At 41.5% G+C, this 25,162-nt stretch overlaps 1 protein-coding gene across 2 annotated transcripts in view; it reads left to right on the plus strand.

Annotated features, from left to right (window-relative positions):
- Nucleotides 1-510: 510 nt before the first annotated feature.
- Nucleotides 511-25,162, plus strand: part of LOC139464920 (annulin-like) — a 46,229-nt gene continuing 21,577 nt past the window's right edge. Inside the window, exons 1-5 of one of the 2 annotated variants that reach the window (XM_071246520.1) lie at nt 511-723; nt 7,267-7,478; nt 20,046-20,267; nt 22,371-22,628; nt 24,194-24,312. In XM_071246520.1, the coding sequence (XP_071102621.1) occupies nt 7,268-7,478; nt 20,046-20,267; nt 22,371-22,628; nt 24,194-24,312 (810 nt within the window). In that variant the 5' untranslated portion in view covers nt 511-723; nt 7,267. Of the gene's footprint in view, nt 724-7,266; nt 7,479-15,377; nt 16,235-20,045; nt 20,268-22,370; nt 22,629-24,193; nt 24,313-25,162 lie in introns of those variants that run through there. The other variant, XM_071246521.1, reaches the window with a different exon arrangement.

The following is a 25,162-nucleotide window of genomic DNA, read 5'->3' on the forward strand; positions in this document are numbered from 1 at the left end:
CACCTTCATGAAAATGATAGATTGACAATGGTATTATACCTTTTTTAGTAGTATGTGCTGGTTTTTATCACCTTCATTAAAATGATAGATTGACTACAGTCACATAACTTGTTTTTAGTAGTATATGTTGTTTTTTATCACCATCATGAAATTGACAGATTTACTATTCATATAACTTCTTTTGATTAGTATATGTTGATTTTTATCACCATCATGATATTGACAGATTAACTATAGCCATATAACTTCTTTTGAGTAGTATATGTTTTATCATCACCATGAAATGAAAACTAAACTCCACTGAGGTCGTCTTGTTCTTTACAAATGTGAAGAGGCATCTTCATTGTCTGGGCTGTGTGGTATGTACAGTTGCCGTGAACTAGATAGAAACAAGGTCAGTGTGAATACCCCTTGAAATGTTTTTAACTTGAAATATTGGACGAGTTCATGTAAATACAGTGTGTGTGCGGCCAAGCTTGTTCCCTGCTGCGGTCCTTTCATTGAGCTGTGGGTAATGTAAGCCAGTGTCTGCATAGCGTCCCTAGTAATCATTCAGTCGGAGTGTACCCAAAGCAGTCTGATCGCTCCTCATTCCACGATTGCTTGTGATCACACTAGTTAGACCTGTTTGCTTTGCAGTTGGAGAAGTGTCCTTCCTTGACACAGTCTTCACTATAACTCTGATACAAGGGGAACCAGAGCGTTTTAATTAATTTCCACAAGGTAAGTTTTTCCTGCATGTGTTGTGTAATGTTTTGATAGTAATTCTGCATGGTATTACTTTCCTGATTTGTTTGGGAAGGTGTCTGACATTCCACAAGGTTTTCACTTGCCCTGTGATGTCAGTGAAAATGTGTCTAATTTAATTATTGTTTTCATTTCATAACCAAAGCTAACTGACCCTGGCTAGTCACCTTTTAACAGGTGGGGTGAAAAGGGGTTTAACCACGTGGGGTAAAAAGGGTGTAACCAGATTGGGTGAAAAGGGGTTTAGCCACGTGGGGTTAAAAGGGGTGTAACCAGATTGGGTGAAAAGAGGTTTAGCCACGTGGGGTAAAAAGGGGTGTAACCAGGTGGGGTGAAAAGGGGTGTAACCATGTGGGGTAAAAAGGGGTGTAACCACATGGGGTAAAAAGGGGTGTAACTACGTGGGGTATAAAGGGATCTAACCAGGTGGGGTGAAAAGGGGTGTAACCACGTGGGGTAAAAAGGGGTGTAACCAGATGGTGTGAAAAGGGGTGTAACCAGATTGGGGGAAAGGGTGTTTAACCACGTGGAGTAAAAAGGGGTGTAACCATGTGGGGTAAAAAGGGGTGTAACCACGTGGGGTAAAAAGGGGTGTAACCATGTGGGGTAAAAAGGGGTGTAACCAGATGGTGTGAAAAGGGGTGTAACCAGATTGGGGGAAAGGGTGTTTAACCACGTGGGGTAAAAAGGGGTGTAACCACGTGGGGTAAAAAGGGGTGTAACCACGTGGGGTAAAAAGGGGTGTAACCATGTGGGGTAAAAAGGGGTGTAACCAGATGGTGTGAAAAGGGGTGTAACCAGATTGGGGGAAAGGGTGTTTAACCACGTGGGGTAAAAAGGGGTGTAACCACGTGGGGTAAAAAGGGGTGTAACCACGTGGGGTAAAAAGGGGTGTAACCACGTGGGGTAAAAAGGGGTTTAACCACGTGGGGCAAAAAGGGGTGTAACCAGGTGGGGTGAAAAGGGGTGTAACCAGATTGGGTGAAAAGGTGTTTAACCACGTGGGGTAAAAAGGGGTGTAACCACGTGGGGTAAAAAGGGGTGTTACCGTGTGGGGTAAAAAGGGGTTTAACCACGTGGGGTGAAAAGGGGTGTAACCAGGTGGGGTGAAAAGGGGTGTAACCAGGTGGGGTGAAAAGGGGTGTAACCAGGTGGGGTGAAAAGGGGTTTAACATTGGGCTCAAGATTAATGGAGTGCATGCGTGTCTATTTGCCTGCTTGTACTACTCCGGTCTTACGCCCGTTTTATTAGGCTCGCCCACTGAAATACCATGTCCCACGTAAACATGGACATCCCACTGAGACACGTTATTCTGACTTTCAGCCGAAACAGTCCCTGCTTTGTCCTCTAATGCCGAGCAACAGGCAGGCTAACAGCAAGACCTATCTCTTAATGTCTTGGTATGACATGGCCAGGGGTTCAGTCCATTGACCATGTAGACATTCTATCCACTACGCCACGGAGGCAGTCTCCTAAAAAACAGTACCTGTCAGTTCTATTGTTTATGCTTGTCCACATGGACACAGATGTTGCATATCATTGACTACTTGTCAAATGCAGGGTATTGTTATTTATGTTTTAATATCAATAACCAGTGACAAAGCCGTAGTATCATGTGACCGCTTTTGCTCAACATTGACACAGTTTACTCTTTTTGTATAATGACTAGAATTCAGAAAGTTTGGGTTTTGTGTGTTTATTTGTTTAACGCTGCACTCAGCAATATTCCAACTATATGATCGAGTCTATAGATAATTGAGTCTGGACCAGACTATCCAGTGATTGATATAATGAGCATCGATCCACACAATTGGGATCGATGACATGCATCAGCCTAGTCAGCGGGCCTGACCACCCGATCCTGTTAGTCGCCCCTTACGACAAACACAGTCGTCTTTAACGGCAAGCATGGGTTGCTGAAGACCTATTCTACACCAGATCTTCATGGGTCTTCTGAAAGTATTTTCCAGTAGAGTATTTCACATCCTCGTAAAGCAAGCATCATTAGTGATATAAAAGTCTCTTTATGTAAGGCATATGTCATCTTCTCGAGGCAAGAGAGTTAACTGACTTTAAAAGTCCAGTTTCCACCCTTGCCGAACTTGGCTGGAATTCCTGGCCTCCTGGTAGCGCCACCAGTGGCTATTACGAGTTATGTCCTTTCTATGCCTCTGCTATTGACCAATCAGATTTAACCTCTCGTATCACTTACATTTGCTTCAAACAAAACGGTGGCCCCCAGTCAAGACGATCTGATAGATAATCAAGATCTATATTGTGATAAAACGAGTCTTACATCGCGAAGTGCATCAAATCACGTGAGCACCTTGATTAAAAACATGACAAGATTTAGAAAATATCTGTTGACAACGAGTTAGCGGTGCACGTGCTTTGCAAATCCTGCAGTCGACCGAAATCTGCATGACACTTTACAAACCGGATTTCAATTTCGGTGCACAATTTTTATTGGACTATGCAGAGACTTGTTAGTCCAGTCAAAATGTAACTCCATAATACCAGCTTAGTTCCGCAAGGGTGGAAACTGGACTTTTATAGTCAGTTAACTCACTTGCCTCAGGAAGTTGGTCATATGTTTTCTGACTGCTGAAACTGTCTTGCTTCCAAAATCTGATGTGGTCATGTGACTTTTTATTAACGTCTAGATCTATAATTAGTAGTGTGCTGTCAACAAGTCACCTCAGAGTGTCTGCGCGAACTGTCAGAGTTGTAACTGAAACAGAACAATATCAGCGATTTTGTATTGATCAGTCCCAGTTGGAAAAGGTTAGCAAAGCTTTTGGCATCCATAAAGAATATTGTTTTCTGCATGATGTCAATAAGCTGCGATGACATTTGTGCCATTCGCAGTCAGAAAACAAAGAAATTATCCAAGTGAAACAAGATATTATTTTGACTGCACAGTCTTCAGGACAACCAAAGACGTGACCCTTAGTGTCGCAACTCTAGTGTGACAACTGCAAGACAAGGGAAGACGTGTCCCTTAGCGTGACAACTCCAAGACAAGCAAAGACATGTTCCTTAGCGTGTCAACTCCAAGACAAGTGAAGACGTGTCCCTGAGTGTGTCAACTCCAAGACAAGCAAAGACGTGTCCTTTTGTGTGTCAACTCCAAGACAAGCAAAGACATGTCCCTTAGTGTGACAACTCCAAGACAAGCAAAGACATGTCCCTTAGTGTGACAACTCCAAGACAAGCAAAGACGTGTCCCTTAGCGTGTCAACTCCAAGACAAGTGAAGACGTGTCCCTTAGTGTGACAACTCCAAGACAAGGAAAGACATGTCCCATAGTGTGACAACTCCAAGACAAGCAAAGACATGTCCCATAGTGTGACAACTCCAAGACAAGCAAAGACGTGTCCCTTAGTGTGACAACTCCAAGACAAGGAAAGACATGTCCCATAGTGTGACAACTCCCAAGACAAGCAAAGACGTGTCCCTTAGTGTGACAACTCCAAGACAAGCAAAGACATGTCCCATAGTGTGACAACACCAAGACAAGCAATGATATGATGCTTAGTGTGAAAAAACGAAGACAAGGGAAGATGTGACAACTCCAAGACAAGCAAAGATGTGTCCCTTAGCGTGTCAACTCCAAGACAAGTGAAGACGTGTCCCTTAGTGTGTCAACTCCAAGACAAGCAAAGACGTGTCCCTTAGTGTGACAACTCCAAGACAAGCAAAGACGTGTCCCTTAGTGTGACAACTCCAAGACAAGCAAAGACATGTCCCTTAGTGTGACAACTCCAAGACAAGGAAAGACATGTCCCTTAGTGTGACAACTCCAAGACAAGCAATGATATGATGCTTAGTGTGAAAAAACGAAGACAAGGGAAGATGTGACAACTCCAAGACAAGCAAAGATGTGTCCCTTAGCGTGTCAACTCCAAGACAAGTGAAGACGTGTCCCTTAGTGTGTCAACTCCAAGACAAGCAAAGACGTGTCCCTTAGTGTGACAACTCCAAGACAAGCAAAGACGTGTCCCTTAGTGTGACAACTCCAAGACAAGCAAAGACATGTCCCTTAGTGTGTCAACTCCAAGACAAGCAAAGACATGTCCCTTAGTGTGACAACTCCAAGACAAGGGAAGATGTGTCCCCTAGTGTGTCAACTCCAAGACAAGCAAAGACATGTCCCTTAGTGTGACAACACCAAGACAAGGGAAAATGTGACAGCTTCAGGACAAGCAAAGACGTATCCCAAAGGGTGACAACAACAAGACAAGCGAAAACGTGTCCTTTAGTGTGACAACTTCAAAACAAGTTAAGACATGTTAAGACAAAATTCATATCAAGGCACGTTTACCCTTTTCATGAATACCTGGTGTCATCACTGATTTTCAGTGATCTATTCATATAATTTTCACTGCTATTTTGCCTGTTAAGCCCAATGGAATCTGTTTCAGCAGATAATCCAGACTGGTTATGCACTGTAAACATCTTCCATTCAGAATCAACCTGGCCAATGATACTGAAACATCACAAGCTTGTTCCCACTAATGGTGACACCCCATTTAGTGCATGAGGATGAAATGCAAATTTCAATAAGGAATCATATTTTGTCTAAGCCATTAGGGGCCATCCATTTGATATTCTGGGGGGTGCCTGGGATTTTGTACCGAGATTAGATATTTGTTCCGGTACAGCAACAAAAACTTATATATATTTTTTATTTAACACTATGAGCCTGTTTTTGTTTTAAGAAAAACACCTTGCAATAACGACATTTTGGTTGCAGGCCACTTTATATTTTTTCAAAAGTCTAAAGCACATAGTTTTTTTTCAAGAATTTTGGGAACAGCATATTTTTTTCCCTGTGAGTGTTCTCTAACTTCTTTTGAGTAGCTTATTATGGAAACATGTTTTGTTTTGTTCATTTACTATGTTTAATCGAATGTGTTATGTAAACTCATTTATCTTTGAAATTGTCCAATTTAAAGAAAGCTTTCACTGTGTCCAAACTTTCTTTTCTTGAGAGGGACAGTGTTACGTGACTGTAGATGTAAATAAAAGCAACAAAAATCATTTCCATATTCAAAAGAAATCTCTGTTAAAAGCAGTGTCATTGTACAATCCCAACTATATAATAAGCATGTGTTTATAAATCACTATCAAATAGTAATGACACCAGATGTTCGCGAAAAGGTGAGTGTATCCTGACCGACTGGTGGCATCCATCACAAACACATGCAAAGGCAAGTCAATTGTTCACCTGCCAAATGCACAGAAACATAAGGTACAAGTCAAATAGGGAATTGCCACATTTTTGACCCGATGCATCCAATATGGATATGTTTTCCACGTCTACCATAAAGTGTTTTGAAACCTTTGCTGAGGCCTTGAATGTTGTAGTGCTGGTCAAACAACTTAACAGCAAGAGTTGTTTGATGCTCTTTGAAATCTTCAAGGGTGGAGACTCCAAACAGTGGAGTTGCTTGACAAGACAAGGTTAACTAAGAAATAAACCGCAAGTAGGAGTTCTTTATCATACATAAAACCAGCCCCGAGTGGTTTATTATCCCTGCAGTGTTTTATTGTACGAGTCATTTATTTCTTATATGAGATATCAACATTATGAACTGCCCCATTAAAGATGATAAAATGTACTGCGCATGAAGATCCAGGGAAGAATAGGTCTTCAGCAACCCATGCTTGCCGTAAAAGGCGAGTATGCTTGTAGTAAAAGGCGACTAACGTGATCGGGTGGTCAGGCTGGCTGAGTTGGTTGATGCGTGTCATCGTATCCCAATTTCATAGACCGATGCTCATGATGTCAATCACTGGATTGTCTGGTCCAGACTCGACTATTTACATACCGCTGTCATATAGCTGGAATATTGCTGAGTGTGGCATTAAACAACAAACCAACCAACCAACCAAAAGATAAAATGTACAAGCGGTAAAAATATTCACCCGCATTTTAATTATGATGAAACCCTCAATAGAATCAGACCTTGGCAATGTCGGACAAGTCCATTTTATGCATAGGTGGGTATTTCCCACATATTCTCACAATCCTCACGTAGATAACCTGTACACTTTCTCCCAATACCTATTGTCATATCTCTCCTGCTTTTGGATACAGTTGTTCGGCCATCATGTTTATCTGCATTACCAAGCTACATCTTTGGGGTACAACTCACAAGACACTCCCCTCTAACAAATAACATTGTCCAATATACGACCTCGAATCTTCAGAAATGACGTCATGAGAGAACAATGTTATATCGTGAAATAAACCACACTTCGTTCTTTATTGTTCTTTGCGATTTTTCGCATAGTGATCTTATATTAGATACATGAGTGAGTGAATATTGCTTAACGCAGCATCAGCAATTTTGCAGCTATTCGCGGCGATATATTAGATACATAGGGAAGTAGATAAACGATGACCAGATCAAAGGTCACATTATAGTTAGTTTCTGGTACTAAGGCATAGATTGCTCGTTTTTACCATAAATGAGTTCTTCTCTATCACTATTTTTTATCTATACGTCCAGGATGCCTAGGCACACGACTCGCTATACATGGAGCCCTGGGAGGACCGTACGAAGCACCAGGGAGACGCTAGAACGGCAAAATCAGCCTGGCTATTTCTCCAGATCTTTTTCACGTATTCGTGATTACGACTACAATGATGTTGTTCGACGCCTGACAAACATGTTTGAATATGGTCATCCTCAACCCCATGACAAACCTGCACCTGAAACCAGTGAGTATACTAGCAGTGAATGGGTACCCGGTAGGATGAGATGGTAATGTGACTGTTAACCTTCTAGTGCCGCACAGGCAGCTTGGTTGTATGCTTCCCAGGGAGATAATAACGAAAATCGGGTGAATAATGTTTTCTTTGACAGGGGTAATAACAATGTAGCGCCTTGAGCCTTCATTTGTGTGGGATTGGCAGATTATAAATAGACGCACGATTTTCCTCTGACTTATGCTCTATGTAAGTTTTACTTCTGGTGGACCGTAATGATAATCTATTGTTTGTTATTCCCTCAAATGTTTATGTTGACTGTGCATGTCAATGAACAATAGAGGTGTAACGATACAGAGGGGTCGTGATACGATTCGATCCCGATACTATGGGTGCGATACAGTTTTTATCCTGATACAGTACATTTATTTCAAAAGTTGATATATATTTTTTTTTTGCTTGTGAATCACAACCATGAATCATTTGTCTCCCGCCATGATTTTGCTTTAATATTGCTAAAAGCCTCATAAAACTCTCTCACTCCATATGAAGATGAAACCATATAATCCTCAAGTGAGTGAGTGAGTGAGTATGGTTTTCCGCAGATGTTAGTAATATTCCAGCAATATCACGGCGGGGAACACCTGAAATGGGCTTTACACATGTACCCATGTCGGGAATCGAACAATCTTCTTCGCTTCATCTTCACTTCTTCATCTTCTCTTCATATTCTCTTCATATTCTCTTCTTTATCTTCTCTTCTTCAACATCTTCTTCATCATCTTCTCTTCTTCATCTTCTTCATCTTCTCTTCTCCTTTTTATACAGATTATTACTATTATAGAGATTACAATTTTTATCATTATTAAAATATACTAAAACATTTTTGGTTATGAAATTATTAATTTTTATGTAATACTACCAGTATGTTATTATATTATTTTTATATTTTCTGGGTAAATTTGATAGTGATTCATAAACACAGGCTTATGATACAGTCACAATCATACAGTAGACTCCGGTTTTAACAGAGATTTCTTATGATTTTAGTTAGGTTTTGAAACATACATAATCTATTTGTGACGGAAGACGGTACGTTAACATCCCTGCATATATCAAATATATCAGATGTTCCACGCAATTAAGTTATCACTAGCGCCCTGATTTCAGATACAAGTAAAAACCACAACACCAGATTGTGGAGCACATCTGTTACTCATAATATTCATATTCAAAACACTGCATCTGCAACCAACATTTCCCAAAATTATTTCCAGTGTGTTCTGCTGCAAAACATCTTAAACTATAATGATTGAGTAGAAATCCCTGTTAGGAAATCTCATGGCCCTCAAAATTATTCAAGAATATCTTCTACAAAATCTGGTTCGTTCTGACATTGAGATGTCATACCATCATTATGTGGACTTCTTCACCATTAGAGAGACCGTGAAGATCCGGGGAAGAATAGGTCTTCTGCAACCCATAAAACCCAGTAAAAGGTGACTATGTTAGTCGTAAGAAGCTACCAAGGGGATCAGTTGATCAGGCTTGCTGACTTGGTTGATGCATGTCATCGTATACCAATTGCGTATATTATTACTCATGATGGGAATCACAGGATTGTCAAGACTTGATTATTTACAGACTGCCTGACAAACCTACCCTTAGAATATTGGTGATGCCTTCTCATACCGCCTGAAAGTCGACTAGAATTAGATATTTTCTACCTTTCTTGTCCATGTATTAAAATCTTGAACAGTTTAATATCTTTCATCCATATTTGTCCCATTATATCAAAAGAGGTAATCACGTTAATAAAATCCAAATCAAGCAGTTTGGATTTCAGAATGGGGATATTCCAGAATATTAACTGTAATATAATGAGTGAGTTAGGTTTTACGCCTCTTTTAGCAATATTCCAGCAATATCATGGCGGGGGACACCAGAAATGGGCTTCACACATTGTACCCATGTCAAGAATCGAACCCGGGTCTTCAGCGTGATGAGTGAACGCTTTAACCACTGGGCTACCCGATCGCCCCTATAATAAAATGACATAGTGGTTAATGACGAGTCCATCAGGACCTGGGCACACTGATCCTTATTAATATTGGATCCTCAGACTTAAGTCCTGAAGGCCTCTTCTCTGGGTGTCACTAATCTTCCCAAGGCAAGGCCATATATAGCTGGAATATTGCTGAGTGCGGCGTTAAACAACAATCCAAACCCAAGTCAAGGGAATTAACTGACTTTTAAAGTACATTTTCCACCCTTGTCGAACTAGGCTGGAATTAGACTAATGTGTCTATGCATAGTCCAAGGTAGACACAATTTTATGGATATGCATAGTACAATCAAAATCGCGTAGCGAATTCAATGTCCGGTTTGGAAACTGCCGTGCACATGTTGGTCGATTGCAGGTTTTGCCATACATGTGTACCATCAACTTAGCATCAACAGATACTTTCCAAATCTTTTCATGTTTTTGATCAAGGTGCTCATGTGATTGGATGCACTTCGTGAAGTAAGTATTTTATTACAAATGGATCTTCATCATCGATCAAATCGCCTTCACTGGGCGCTACCATTTTGTAGGAAGCAAATCCAAGTGATATCAGAGGTGGCATCTGATTGGTCAATAAGAAGAATGTAGAAGGGACATAACTCATAATAGCCACTGGTGGCGCTAAGATTGAGCCCAGAAATTCCAGCGTAGTTCGTCAAGGGTGGAAACTGGACTTTTTCTGTCAGTTAACTCCCCTGCCTCGGGAAGATGGTGTCAGCCTGTTCTGTATCTCTATTACCTCCTTCCTCTATCCATCATGTCTGCTCCCTGTATCCCCGTCTGACCCGTCTGAACTGTCACTGTTGTCTATATCATGTAAGGATAGTTGCGGTACCAAGCTCTCAAGGTCACTCTCATTGCAGCTGGGGGCCCGGGTGGCCCAGTCATCTCGCTGTGCAGAGTTGCATCCCTTGGCAAGCTAGAAACCTGTGATCATAGTTTCAAATCCTGGTTAACCTAGATCATGTTTAAAGTTTGTCAGCACCAAACCCGTGCTACAGTCCTTGTAGCTACCTATCTGTCTCTTCAACTCTGTAAGTCTCTAAATCAAGCCTCAGCCTGTTCTTGTATCTTCAGTGACCACCTCCGTGGTCTAGTGGTAGAGCGTCCGCCTGGAGAGCGGAAGGTCCGGGGTTCGATCCCCTGCCACGTCATACCAAAAGACGTTAAAAGATGGTACTTGTTGTTACCCTGTCTGGCGCTCGGCATTAAGGGGCTAAAACAAGGACTGGTTGGTTCGGAGTCAGAAAACTGTGTCTGAGTGGGATATTCATGTTAAACTGCGGCATGGTATCTCAGTGAGCTAGCACTATAAATCGGCATCAGTCCAGACTAGTACAAGCAGCCACACAAACACACACACATACATGCACGTCGCTATGTAACTGCAATAATCTTGGACACGACGTTAAACCCAATTTCACCTCACCTCTTGTATCCCCATCTTCAGTTCACAGAAATAAAAGCGACAAAATTCATCCCATCATTTTTCAGTTCAACATTTTTAGTAAAATGCTACCAAGTTAGTGATATATCTCAGGGTCAAAATGACACCAACAGACACCTAGGCTTGATAGAACACATAGACCTCATGCTAGGTAGACAGTAACTCAATCGTGACAGAATTTATATGTCTTTATATTTTTGCGCTGACTCCTCTGTTGAATTGTTGCTGACGATGCTGTCATCTGATAGGTGTGGCATGAGTTCTTTGTCTGGGTGCAGTGAGAACACAAAGGGTAACTCCTTGTTTCCTGTGTATTGTTCAGATTTCATCATGTAAACATCAGGTTATCACGTGTGTGTACTTTGGGATGGTAAACATTCTGCTTGAGGATTTATAATAATTTTATTTCGTGAATGTTGGCAAGATATAAATACTCAGTGTTTATTACAAATACTGGCTATTTACCCTCCCAAAACACCCAAGCCTGACAACTTGTTTATGATATAATGTCATTCTTAAATTCTATCATCGAAAAAATTTCTCTCACAAACAGAACCTAAACAACGCAATTCAGCCTGGAATGTGCACATTAATAAAAAAATATTCTCTTGACAGCCCACTTTAAAGCTGTGCATTGTTATGAGAAATACACAACATTATATAAATGGTTTAAACCCTATTTCTGCTCCCGTTGCTGTGTGTTAATGTGTTTCAGTCATAAATAAGGCAGTGTTGTTTACATGAAAGGAACGCAGTACTAATATAAACCTTGTTTTGCTCGTGGGGAAATATGAAAATGTAAACCTAGGATGACCCATTTCACACATAATTGACTGTGTTCAGTGTTCCAGGAAAACAGTATGAATATCACACATGTTAGTCAAGGTGTGTGGAAAATCAATGCCTGACTTACCCAACTCGTTAAATGAGATTGCTCGATAAACAATAAAATTAGCTTCAGTTATATGGGACGCCTTACAATATGTAGTGAATTTTAATATGATATTTATAACAAGTACTAAATACACCCTAACCCAAAAACTTCGAAAAAGTGTAAATATCGCCATCATGACGATGGCAGTGTTTTTTTCACTTATCTGATTTTGATTGTGCTTCAAGACATGCTCTCTGTGATTGGTTGATATACCATGTGGTCATATTATACAAAGTCATGTACCGTCACACTGGTTGTTAAAAACATGTGGTTTTTGTTTGATTTCGGTTTAGCAATGGATTAATTCTGTATTTGTGGTGTAAAGGCACAGATATAAAATAACTAATTCAAAACATATATCTGATGGCGAAAAAGATCGATTTTGTGATGAAACACTTTTTTTTATGAATAATCAGAACCAGTTGAATTTGTCTCCACAAAAAAAATGAGATTTTACTGTTTATTTGTCCAGGAATAAGTTCACAATTCCTGCATTTCCACACCTCTGTTTGTTTATTTGTTAATCATTTACTTTTGTTGCCATGTGCCTGTACAAAGCAACGATTCAGTAGTGTCAAACTCTTGAAACTGTAGTTTCTGTAACCAAATGCTGACACAACAAAATAATAGCTTTGAGGAGTTCATTATATTCAGGATATACTCCCACAGCTGTGAGGTGCTCATTACATTCAGTATATACTCCCACAGCTGTGAGGTGCTCATTATATTCAGGATATACTCCCACAGCTGTGAGGTGCTCATTACATTCAGTATATACTCCCACAGCTGTGAGGAGCTCATTACATTCAGTATGTACTCCCACAGCTGTGAGGTGCTCATTACATTCAGTATATACTCCCACAGCTGCGAGGAGCTCATTACATTCAGTATATACTCCAACAGCTGTGAGGAGCTCATTACATTCAGTATATACTCCCACAGCTGTGAGGAACTCATCACATTCAGTATATACTCCCACAGCTGTGAGGAGCTCATTACATTCAGTATATACTCCCACAGCTGTGAGGAACTCATCACATTCAGTATATACTCCCACAGCTGCGAGGAGCTCATTACATTCAGGATATACTCCCACAGCTGTGAGGTGCACATTACATTCAGTATATACTCCCTCAGCTGCGAGGAGCTCATTACATTCAGTATATACTCCCTCAGCTGTGAGGTGCACATTACATTCAGTATATACTCCCACAGCTGTGAGGAGCTCATTACATTCAGTATATACTCCCACAGCTGTGAGGAACTCATCACATTCAGTATATACTCCCACAGCTGTGAGGAGCTCATTACATTCAGGATATACTCCCACAGCTGTGAGGAACTCATCACATTCAGTATATACTCCCACAGCTGTGAGGAGCTCATTACATTCAGTATATACTCCCACAGCTGTGAGGAGCTCATTACATTCAGTATGTACTCCCACAGCTGTGAGGAGCTCATCACATTCAGTATATACTCCCACAGCTGTGAGGAGCTCATTACATTCAGTATGTACTCCCACAGCTGTGAGGAGCTCATCACATTCAGTATATACACCCACAGCTGTGAGGAGCTCATTACATTCAGTATGTACTCCCACAACTGTGAGGAGCTCATTACATTCAGTATATACTCCCTCAGCTGTGATGAGCTCATTACATTCAGTATATACTCCTGCAGCTGTGAGGAGCTCATTACATTCAGTATGTACTCCCACAGCTGTGAGGAGCTCATTACATTCAGTATGTACTCCCACAGCTGTGAGGAGCTCATCACATTCAGTATATACTCCCACAGCTGTGAGGAGCTCATTACATTCAGTATGTACTCCCACAGCTGTGAGGAGCTCATCACATTCAGTATATACACCCACAGCTGTGAGGAGCTCATTACATTCAGTATATACTCCCACAGCTGTTAGGAGCTCATTACATTCAGTATATACTCCAACAGCTGTGAGGAGCTCATTACATTCAGTATATACTCCCACAGCTGTGAGCTGGATCTTATTACATGCAGTATATACCAATGTTCATTAAACATCATTTTGAGTTTGTTTTTATTAGTTTGAGATAAATGTGCAAACAAGCAAAAGACAAATTGATACAAATACAACAAAAATCTGTGAGGATTATTACTGGTTGAACAATCTATTTCATAAGATAAAACATTTCAATTTTGATAGATTCTCATGTCAGTCATTGGATTGTCTTGCCCAGACTCTTTTAATTACAGTCCGCCGTCATATAGCTGGAATACTTGCTAAGAGCAGCGTTAAACAACAAACAAACAAATCACCTGATGAAAGGTCAAGAAGTAGCCCTGAAACGTTATGTATGTATAATAATGTTGTTATCCATAAACCTCCTTGTCCTGATTATGTCTAAATGTCCATGAAGACATTTTCCTCATATACTTATTGGGGCAGTGGGGTAGACTGGTGGTTAAAGTGTTCACTTGTCATGCTAGAGGCCCGGGCTCGATCCGATTCCCCACATGGGTAAAATGTGTGAAGCCCATTTCTGGTGTCCCCCGTCGTGATATTGCTGGAATATTGCTTAAAAAAGGCGTTAAACCATATTCACTCACTCAGCAAGATCATGTCAGCGAGACACTCTACAGTCCACTGTTTGGGCAGCATTGCCCTACAGTCTTAGAAAGTCAGGATCTGTTTCATCACCTCCAACCTACACACAATATTTACGTCAGTCTTTCAATATTGTCATCACCAATAAAGACATAGACTTATACAACAACGTGGAGTAAGATAACAGTGAGTGAGTGAGTGAGTTTGGTTTTACGCCACTTTTAGCAGTATTCCAGCAATATCATGGCGGGGGACACCAGAAATGGGCTTCACACATTGTACCCATGTCGGGAATCGAACCTGGGTCTTCGGCGTGACGAGCAAACGCTTTAACCACTAAGCTACCCAACCGCCCCGAGTAAGGTAACAATTAGTTTAAATGAAATGAAAACTTTACAGTAAAATACTGTCATAACCAACTCAAAAGGAACACTGATTTTCCTTTGTTATACACGTAGTTTGTTACACGCATTTCTATTGTCAGGCATCTTGGATCAAGTCATGTGACTCGATAAATAACAAAAGTGTGCACTGCATCATGGATACTTTGTTTTTTCATCTCATACATCCATAAGTATATAAATCTACATTCTACAGCCCCAGAACATTTTGTAATTATTGTTATAATTATTGTTTTAGACAAATATTTTCTCTTTGAAGAAGAAACTGGAAATGCTTTTTAATTTTTTTTCTACATTTTTGTCAAGACATCATGTCCAGCAAATATATATATTCATTTTGTTAAAACCTGAATAAAAAATGAATTCTGTAAATTCCAGGTCTCCACAGGATATTTGTTTAAGTGCAGGAGTTTATAGTGCACCCGTGATGTTCCCATGTACCTAGGCAGATGTATGTTAAACAATTACTGGAATGTCGGAAGTTCGGATGAGATAAGGTCATGCTAAAGGATTGAGTGTAGGCTGTTGGTGGCTTAATGTCACTCAGTGGGAGACAGACACAGAGGGGATAGATGAAACAGCTTGTTCTAAATTTGGTGTGCAAATAACAACCTGATTTGAATGGTGAGAGGATGGTGTGATGTGTTGGGAGAGGCAAGTTGTGGTGCTAGGACGAGGCAAAGGGATGGAGACGGAATACACCAAGTTGCAGGTATCTATCGTCTTATCCTGAGGATACAAAACCCGAGGAACTAATGTGTGTGTGTGTTCTATATATAGGATTCATAGATTCAGAAACAGGGTTGGTGTGTGCGAAGCATTGCCGGATGTAGATAAATGCTGCATGTGCACATTTCACCTGTCAACGTGAAGCTCAGAGCAAACGGTGGTGGTTATCAAAATTGACCTTCTGTGTCACAGGGACAACTCGTGACCTTTAGACGTTGTCACTGACCAAAATCAGGAAAAATACCAAAATCCATGTGAAAAAAGAGCCAAAATTAAAACACAGAGAAAAGATGTTTCTTTGTGTAAATTTAATTCCGGTTCAGTTGACATGTCTCTGTGAGAACCTAGGAGGTTGTAATGGAATTCTTCAACAAGAAATGCAGCATTGAATGTATAGAAGTTATATATTGGTCCTGATCTAACCTGGTGACTACAAGTGACTATAATGGGGTGTACAAAGAGTCAGCCTGCTCATACGGAAGTGTCACCGCATGGCCGCACTGCTGTGGATCGCACGTCCTACGCTAGCAGCCATGTGGGTGTACGCAAAAATCTCGATAGAGATAGAACCCTGGTATCTGTGGAAGGCTGGAAAATCACAGGTAAGCAGCAACCAGCATCTTTAACCATCACTAGCATCAGGTTTCAATAATTTTTTACACTCTAAGAATATATACAACTTTGTGGATAACATCTTCTGGTTTCAAGTCATTTGGAAGTGATACACATACAGAAGAAAATTTATGGATGTCAACTTTATTGTGAGGAACACAACGTTTCGGAGTATATACTTACTCCTTCATCAGGTGAATGAATGCGGTGAGGCATATATAAGTACCTGTAAGACCAACAAAAGTAATCAGATAACAAAGGTGAAAGGCATGCAAACAGATAACTAGCTCTGATAGTCGATTAGCAATCCACAAATGGAAGCCACAATCTCATTAAAATCATATCCTAGTTGTCGCTACTGCTAAACAAAGATCCGAGGACATCCCATTATGGGTCATGTCAGACCGACCTTGCGCGTTCGTTGATCAACCAATTGAATGACTGACGAGAAGTCGACATTAGCCAATCAGAAGGCAGCTTACTCGTGCTTTACGGCACTAATTTCAAATTGGCGAAACGCGTCGAAACATATTTTGACAAATTCTCGATTAAAGATTTAAAACCTGAACAAATGAACATTCTGAAATGGCTAATAGATGGTCTAGATTGTATGAATTTAGTCGTTAACCCCGTAACTATCGTTAGGAATAACGCGTGTAAAAAGTTTTCGGGTTTGCATGATAAGAAATAACATAGATAATTAGCACAGACACTGATGTCATGATTTTCTTCGAAGATTAGTGAGTGAGTTGGGTTTAACGCCGCTTTTAACATAATTCCAGTTATATCACAGCGGGTCAGATTCATGTGGGAGGAAAGCCCGAAGTGATGCTGGTCTCAGTAGTTTACCACTTCAGTGAAACCCACAAGCACGGGTATGGTGCTGACAAACCTAGAAACATAATCGGGACAAACTGGGATTTGAACCCACAATCATAGGTTTCTGGCTTGCCAAAGGGACGCAACTCTGCACTGTGAATCGCAGCGCCTTAGACGACTGGGCCACCCTACTGCGAAGATTAATTAACAAAGATAGCTGCATGTGTGATGATACTCATGTCAACACAAGCCATTCTGCCGATAAGAACTATTATTTATTACCGGATAAAATTTGGCAGTCAGATGACAGCGAGCAGTTATATTTAGCAGTGAACTTTGTCAATATTGCTTTAAGTTCTACATCTGCATGTTTTTTTCTTTCGGTTCATGCTGCAGGCGCTGCTAAATATAGCCTAACTATAGTCACCTGACTGCCAATGCTTACCCGGATTTTAGCCACGTGATCAAAACCCAATGATAATGCTTATCGCTATCAAAATGCACATTTCTTTAAAAGAGCACTCTGCAAAGTTTGTCTTTTCTGTAAGTAATATTTCCTATCTGCGGAATGGCTTATTTTCACTTGATAAGTATCAGCACACATGCAGCTCTCTTCTTTAATTAATCGGAGCAAAATATTTCGTGATTTGGTTTCAAGTTGGAAGGACTTCAGATTCTTACAGTTATCAAGCTGGAGTAACGGTGTAAGTCTCTACATCAAAACGTCACTATATGCTCTGAACCAAAAGTTGTTATCCATAAAGTTGTACGTTTTTCTTATTTACTCACCCACTTCTAGAATGCCAATCAAACAGTTTTCACACTCTGTTCCTCCTACCCTTGAGCCAAGTCTGTTGTGAACAAAAAGTCCATGGATGTATAATAATTCTATCCTTATAATCGGCAAGTCTAGATAAGCCAACAGTTCAAGGGATAGTGGTCTTTTATAGGGACAGCTTGCTCATTTTATATGTACAGTCTCGGAATTATGATTTAAACTTATAATCATTTCCTTAGAGAGTATATGTCCTCACCCTTTTACTAACAGGGAGGTCAATGGCTCGTTCCCCTGGTCACCTCTGTGGTGTAGTGGATAGAGTGTGTGTCTGGAGCGCAGAAGGTCGGGGGTTTGATCCCCTGGTCACTACTGTGGTGTAGTGGATAGAGTGTCTGTCTGGAGAGTGGAAGGTCGATGGTTCGATCCCCTGGTCACCACTGTGGTGTAGTGGATAGAGTGTCTGTCTGGAGAGCGGAAGGTTGGGGGTTCAATCCCCTGGTCACCACTGTGGTGTAGTGGACAGAGTGTCTGTCTGGAGAGGCGAGGGTTGGGGGTTCGATCCCCTGGTCACCTCTGTGGTGTAGTGGATAGAGTGTCTGTCTGGAGAGTGGAAGGTCGATGGTTCGATCCCCTGGTCACCTCTGTGGTGTAGTGGATAGAGTGTCTGTCTAGAGAGCGGAAGGTCGATGGTTCGATCCCCTGGTCACCACTGTGGTGTAGTGGATAGAGTGTCTGTCTGGAGAGCGGAAGGTTGGGGGTTCAATCCCCTGGTCACCTCTGTGGCATAGTGGATAGAGTGTCTGTCTGGAGAGAGGAAGGTTGGGGGTTCAATCCCCTGGTCACCTCTGTGGTGTAGTGGATAGAGTGTCTGTCTGGAGAGTGGAAGGTCGATGGTTCTATCTCCTGGTCACCTCTGTGGTGTAGTGGATAGAGTGTCTGTCTGGAGAGTGGAAGGTCGATGGTTCGATCCCCTGGCCACCTTTGTGATGTAGTGGATAGAGTGTCTGTCTGGAGAGTGGAAGGTCGATGGTTCTATCTCCTGGTCACCTCTGTGGTGTAGTGGATAGAGTGTCTGTCTGGAGAGCGGAAGGTTGGGGGTTCAATCCCCTGGTCACCTCTGTGGCATAGTGGATAGAGTGTCTGTCTGGAGAGCGGAAGGTTGGGGGTTCAATCCCCTGGTCACCTCTGTGGTGTAGTGGATAGAGTGTCTGTCTGGAGAGTGGAAGGTCGATGGTTCTATCTCCTGGTCACCTCTGTGGTGTAGTGGATAGAGTGTCTGTCTGGAGAGTGGAAGGTCGATGGTTCGATCCCCTGGCCACCTTTGTGATGTAGTGGATAGAGTGTCTGTCTGGAGAGTGGAAGGTCGATGGTTCTATCTCCTGGTCACCTCTGTGGTGTAGTGGATAGAGTGTCTGTCTGGAGAGCGGAAGGTCGATGATTCGATCCCCTGGTCACCACTGTGGCATAGTGGATAGAGCGTCTGTCTGGAGCGTGGAAGGTTGGGGGTTCGATCCCCGTCTGCATCATACCAGAAGACGTTAAATGATGGTACTTATAATACTTGTAGCGCTCATCATTAAGGGGATAAAACATTGTCTTAAAACCGTTCAGCCTAGGAATATTGTGTCTGAATGAGGTATCCATGTTGAACCATAAAACTGACATAGTCCTTACTCGTAAACACAAGTGTAACACGCATGTTTAAGAGTGAATATTATCCTACCCTATTTTTTATCACGGGGATGAAATTCTCTAGTATCAGGATGATTCTCCCGAGTGAATTTGAACCCATACCAGTGTGTTTAATCCTATCAACATATATTTACCCCCACATTTCCCCCCTAATTTCTCAACCCACACCCCAACTAAATAATACAAGTATCAACATAGATAACACTAGAATATTTTAACCTATTGCTAGTTTTATTTATCCTAGGATCGGATACACAAGTGAATTTTTACATTTGAACAATCAATTCAAATTCATAGGATAATATACACTGATTCAAGTTAGTGTTAATTATCCCAGGATACATTTTCCTATTTCCACTTAGGTAGGTTTCACTGGGATGAATTACCCTAAATTTTTGGACATAACCTATCCCAGATTTCCCACACTAAGGTAGGATACTATACTCCAGAGTAAAACTTCCCCCGGGATAGTATTTAGGTACAATTACAGCTGCAATGTGTTGTGTTTACAGAACCTGACCCCAAGGAGGAGGTGCTCGGAGTGGAGAGCATTAACTTCAACATTGCAGAGAATACTGGTGCTCATCACACCTCTGAGTATGACATCACTGACCCAGAGGAGACTGAGGAGCCCAAGCTGGTCGTCAGACGTGGACAACCGTTCGACATCTCAATCACCTTCAACAAACCATACGACAAGGCCAATGATGAACTGAAGCTAGTCTTCCAAGCAGGTAAGTTTGTCTTCTAAACAGACCATATGACAAGATCAATTGTGATTATGTCTTTAAAAGTCCAGTACAAGATATGTATGTAGATACAAAAGGAAACAACACTCCAATTCTCAGTGGTCTAGTTGGTTCCTTTTCAATTAGTCCACATAATCACCAGATGTTGATTAGTGTCATCAACCCAACAAACTGGCCCCAGTGAGGGGGCAGTTGGAGGGGTGTCTTCCCATTATGCCTACTGTCCAATTCAGCGTACGGTAAAATGATACGGTCTGATGCTCAGAAACTGATGCATGAGTGAACGTGACTGACACCTGTTTCACCTGTGATAGGAGATTGACTGGTCCATACTGAGACAACAAAACTGCAGGAGGATCTCGTTGAGGGGGATCCCCCTAGAATCCTCGCATTTGATTGCATGATGCCGACCTTAACCTTTCACCTTGCAAAATCATCTGATGCCGACCTTAACCTTTCACCTTGCAAAATCATCTGTGTGTTAATGTGTTTGTACAATTTTGAGTTTAGCATACAGCAAATTTGTGTACATATTATAATTGCACAAAAACATTTAGGTCTTTGAATGGTATTTGGAAGTGATACACATATGGAAAAGAATATATGGATGTCTGCTTCTTTATAATGAGGAACACAATTTTTCGGAGTTCCTCATGACAAAGAAGTTGACATCCATGAATACTCTTCTTTAATAAAATTTAGTTTCTATACTCACAACAGCAACGGCCCTTATTTTTCAGGGAAATAGCATGCAATACATCAAATACTACTCCCTTCTTGTCGTCCAGGTGTTATGCTAAAACCATACACCTGTGTATTTGTCGTCATTCACTTGATGCTCAGTTAATGACAATTACAGGTATAATTAGTGGTGGAACCACTCACATGACACTACAAAGACCATGCAAAATGACTCAATAACGTTCACCCCTGTCAAGGATATATAGCAGTTTCTGGTTCGCATATGGCATTTCTTGTGTCGGGGGTAAATATTTAACTTTTAAGGTTGGTTCTAAATCCAGGTCTGATGTTGTGAATGCATTACATGTTATGTAAAATGGATGTGGCAACGCAACAAGAGAGGAGTGGTCAGTTGAGTTGCTGAAAATAGTGATCAAAGGATTAACTGATAATACATCAGTTGATTAGACATCTGGTGCGTTAATCAACAAAAATACACAGTTTGGCTGCAGCCCTTTTTTATATGCTGTTAGGATATACGGCTTCTCACTCTTCAGTCCTCTGATTGGAGTAGCATCGTGCAGCGCAGGGAAAATAGCGCTGAACATAAGTCAAACCAATGGCCGATAAGATGGGATTAATGTATGAAGCTAACAATATAATGACAAAGCCTGTGGGATAATGTACTAAGATAACTATATTGGCTTTGTCATTATATTCTAATCTTTGTACATACATCCCACCCTGGGGCGGTCGGATAGCCTAGTGGTTAAAGCGTTCGCTCGTCATGCTGAAAACCTAGGTTCAATTCCCAACATGGGTACATGGGCACCATTTCTGGTGTCCCTGACGTAATATTGCTGGAATATTGCAAAAAGCGGCATAAAACCATACTCACTCACTGAAATGTCATGACAAAGAATAAAGAAAGTTGCTCTCAATGATAAGTGTCCTGTATTCCTCTTGTGTTCAGGGGCAGTCGGGTAGCCTAGAGGTTAAAGCGTTTGCTCGCCACGCCGAAGACCTGGTTTGATTCCCGCCATGAGTACAATGTGTGAAGCCCATTTCTGGTGTCCCCCTGCCGTGATATTGCTGGAATATTGCTAAAAGCGGCAGTCGGGTAGCCTACAGGTTAAAGCGTTCGCTCGTCACGCCGAAGACTTGGTATGATTCCCGACATGGGTACAATGTGTGAAGCCCATTTCTGGTGTCCCCCTGCCGTGATATTGCTGGAATATTGCTAAAAGCGGCGTAAAACTGTACTCACTCATTCACCCAGCCACCCACCCACCCACTCACTCACTCACTCACTCACTCACTCACTCATCCACGCACCCACCCACCCACTCACTCACTCACTCACTCACTCACTCACTCACTCACTCACTCACTCACTCTTGTGTTTAGGGGAAAAGCCGGCACCCAGCAAGGGGACACACGTGGAGCTGATCCTCTCAGACAAGGATGAACCCAAGCAGTGGGGAGCGAAGATCAAGAGGCAGAGTGACAAGGTTCTCACGGTGACCGTGTTCACCCCACCCACCTGCTATGTGGCCAAGTGGAACTTCAAGCTGGATGTGTTGAAGAAGAAGGATGACAAGAAACTCATTTTTCGCTATAATCACAAAGACCAAATCTACATCCTCTTCAACCCATGGTGCCCAGGTGAGGTGTTGTTTGTGAGGTGTTGTTGTTTGTAAGGTATAGTGGTTTGTAAGGTGTTGTTGTTTGTGAGGTGTTGTGAGGTGTTGTTGTTTGTAAGGTATAGTGGTTTGTAAGGTGTTGTTGTTTGTAAGGTGTTGTTTGTGAGGTGTTGTTGTTTGTAAGGTGTTGTTGTTTGTGAGGTGTTGTTTGTGAGGTGTTGTTGTTTGTAAGGTGTTGTTGTTTGTGAGGTGTTGTTTGTGAGGTGTTGTTGTTTGTAAGGTGTTGTTGTTTGTGAGGTGTTGTTTGTGAGGTGTTGTTGTTTGTAAGGTGTTGTTTGTAAGGTGTTGTTTGTGAGGTGTTGTTGTTTGTAAGGTGTTGTTGTTTGTGAGGTGTTGTTTGTAAGGTGTTGTTGTTTGTAAGGTGTTGTTGTTTGTAAGGTGTTGTTTGTGAGGTGTTTGTGAGGTGTTGTTGTTTGTGAGGTGTTGTTGTTTGTAAGGTGTTGTTTGTAAGGTGTTGTTGTTTGTGAGGTGTTGTTGTTTGTGAGGTGTTGTTTGTGAGGTGTTGTTGTTTGTAAGGTGTTGTTGTTTGTAAGGTGTTGTTTGTGAGGTGTTTGTGAGGTGTTGTTGTTTGTAAGGTGTTGTTGTTTGTAAGGTGTTGTTTCTGTGGTGTTGTTGTTTGTAAGGTGTTGTTTGTAAGGTGTTGTTTGTAAGGTGTTGTTGTTTGTAAGGTGTTGTTGTTTGTAAGGTGTTGTTTGTAAGATGTTGTTGTTTGTGAGGTGTTGTTGTTTGTAAAGTGTTGTTGTTTGTAAGGTGTTGTTTGTACGATGTTTGTAAGCTGTTATTGCTTGTATGATGTTGTTGTTTGTAAGGTGTTTGTACAATGTTTGTAAGTTGTTGTTGTTTGTAAGATATTGTTTTAACACCCTTGTGTCATAGTAAACACAATATATGGATAAAACTTCTTTAATATACAATTATAGCGATATTTCAGTAAAGATTCTTATACCACTCTCAAAGCAAGCATGTTGAAAAGGCTTGTCCAAAATGTTCATTTTTATCATTTTATTTTCCCATTTTTACACCAAAATGTATTCAGTAACAAATATAGATGCATATTATATTGTTAAATGGTTAGAAAAGGATTAAGATTTTCCTCTTAAGTCTTGTCTGTATTTCGATCCGGGATGTACCCAGGTATGCTGCCCAAAAGAAGATAAAGAACACCTGATTTTCCATATGACAAAAGTTAATCTGTCATATTGGGCGTTCTTTAACTTCTTTTGAGTGGTATATTTCTACCAAGACCATGTACTTCAGTCCAGACATTTGGGATGAGTGAGTGAGAAGTATGATGTCACATTTCAAGCATGTGAGGGGCGGTCGGGTAGCCTAGTGGTTAAAGCGCCGAAGACCCGAGTCAGATTCCCGACATGGGTACAATGTGTGAACCCCATTTCTGATGTCCCCCGCTGTGATATTGCTGGAATATTGCTAAAAGTGCCGTAAAACCATACTCACTCACTCACTCACTCAAGCATGTGAGAGACAAGATCTGGAAGGCTGTTAACTGGGTGTGTTCTTTTCCAGATGACATGGTGTATTTGGAAGGGGCCCAGGAGAAGGAAGAGTATGTGCTCAATGAAACTGGAAGGATATATTGTGGCACCTCTAAGAATGTCACCAACAAGCCCTGGATCTTTGGTCAGGTAAGCAGTTCGTAGATTCCTCAGTTGACAAATGTCTTTTATTCCCTACCAAAACAATCAGTCTTCATGTTCTGAGGGTTGGGGGGGGGGGAGGGCGGTCAGGTAGCCTAGTGGTTAAAGTGTTCGCTCGTCACGCCGAAGACCCGGGTTCGATTACCGACATGGGTACATTGTGTGAAGCCCATTTCTGGTGTCCCCCGCCATGATATTGCTGGAATATTGCTAAAAGCGTCGTAAAACCGTACTCCCTCACTCACGGAGGGTGGGTATGGGTGGCCAGTTGTCTGAGGTGCCGCAATTCGCTGTGCAGAGCTGCATCCCTTGGGCACACCAGAAACCTATGATTGTTGCTTCAAATCCTGGTTTGTACTAATTAATTATGTTTCTAGGTTGGTTAGCACCATACCCGTGCTCGTGGGTTTCACCGAAGTGGTAAACATTTGTGACCTGCTTCACTTCAAGCTTTCCTCCCACATTAAGCTGAACCGCCTTGATATACCTGGAATACTGTTAAAAGAGGCACCCAACTCAATCACTCACTCATTTACTTAGCAGAACTCAAAACAGACTCTTTCCTATAAAGGGAAGGTACAAAACTATGACCAGTATGAAGCACTGAGCCAGTGTTATTACTAACTGACTTTTACATCATCAAAGTGAGCTTAAGGCATGGGTCTTTGTTTGGGCCCGGATGTGTAACTCGGGTACTCGGGTCGGGTAGGTACACGGGTACCCTCAAGATTATCAGGACCCATGACTATATTGTTTAAAAGCAAAAATTATCTAGAACTCCATGGCTACACTATAAGTGACAAATGTTCACATTTCTTTCTGACTATGCACACATTCC

Source organism: Haliotis cracherodii, unplaced genomic scaffold (assembly GCF_022045235.1).
Source record: "Haliotis cracherodii isolate W230 unplaced genomic scaffold, xgHalCrac1.p SCAF_17, whole genome shotgun sequence".
NCBI classification, from domain to species: Eukaryota; Metazoa; Mollusca; class Gastropoda; order Lepetellida; family Haliotidae; genus Haliotis; species Haliotis cracherodii.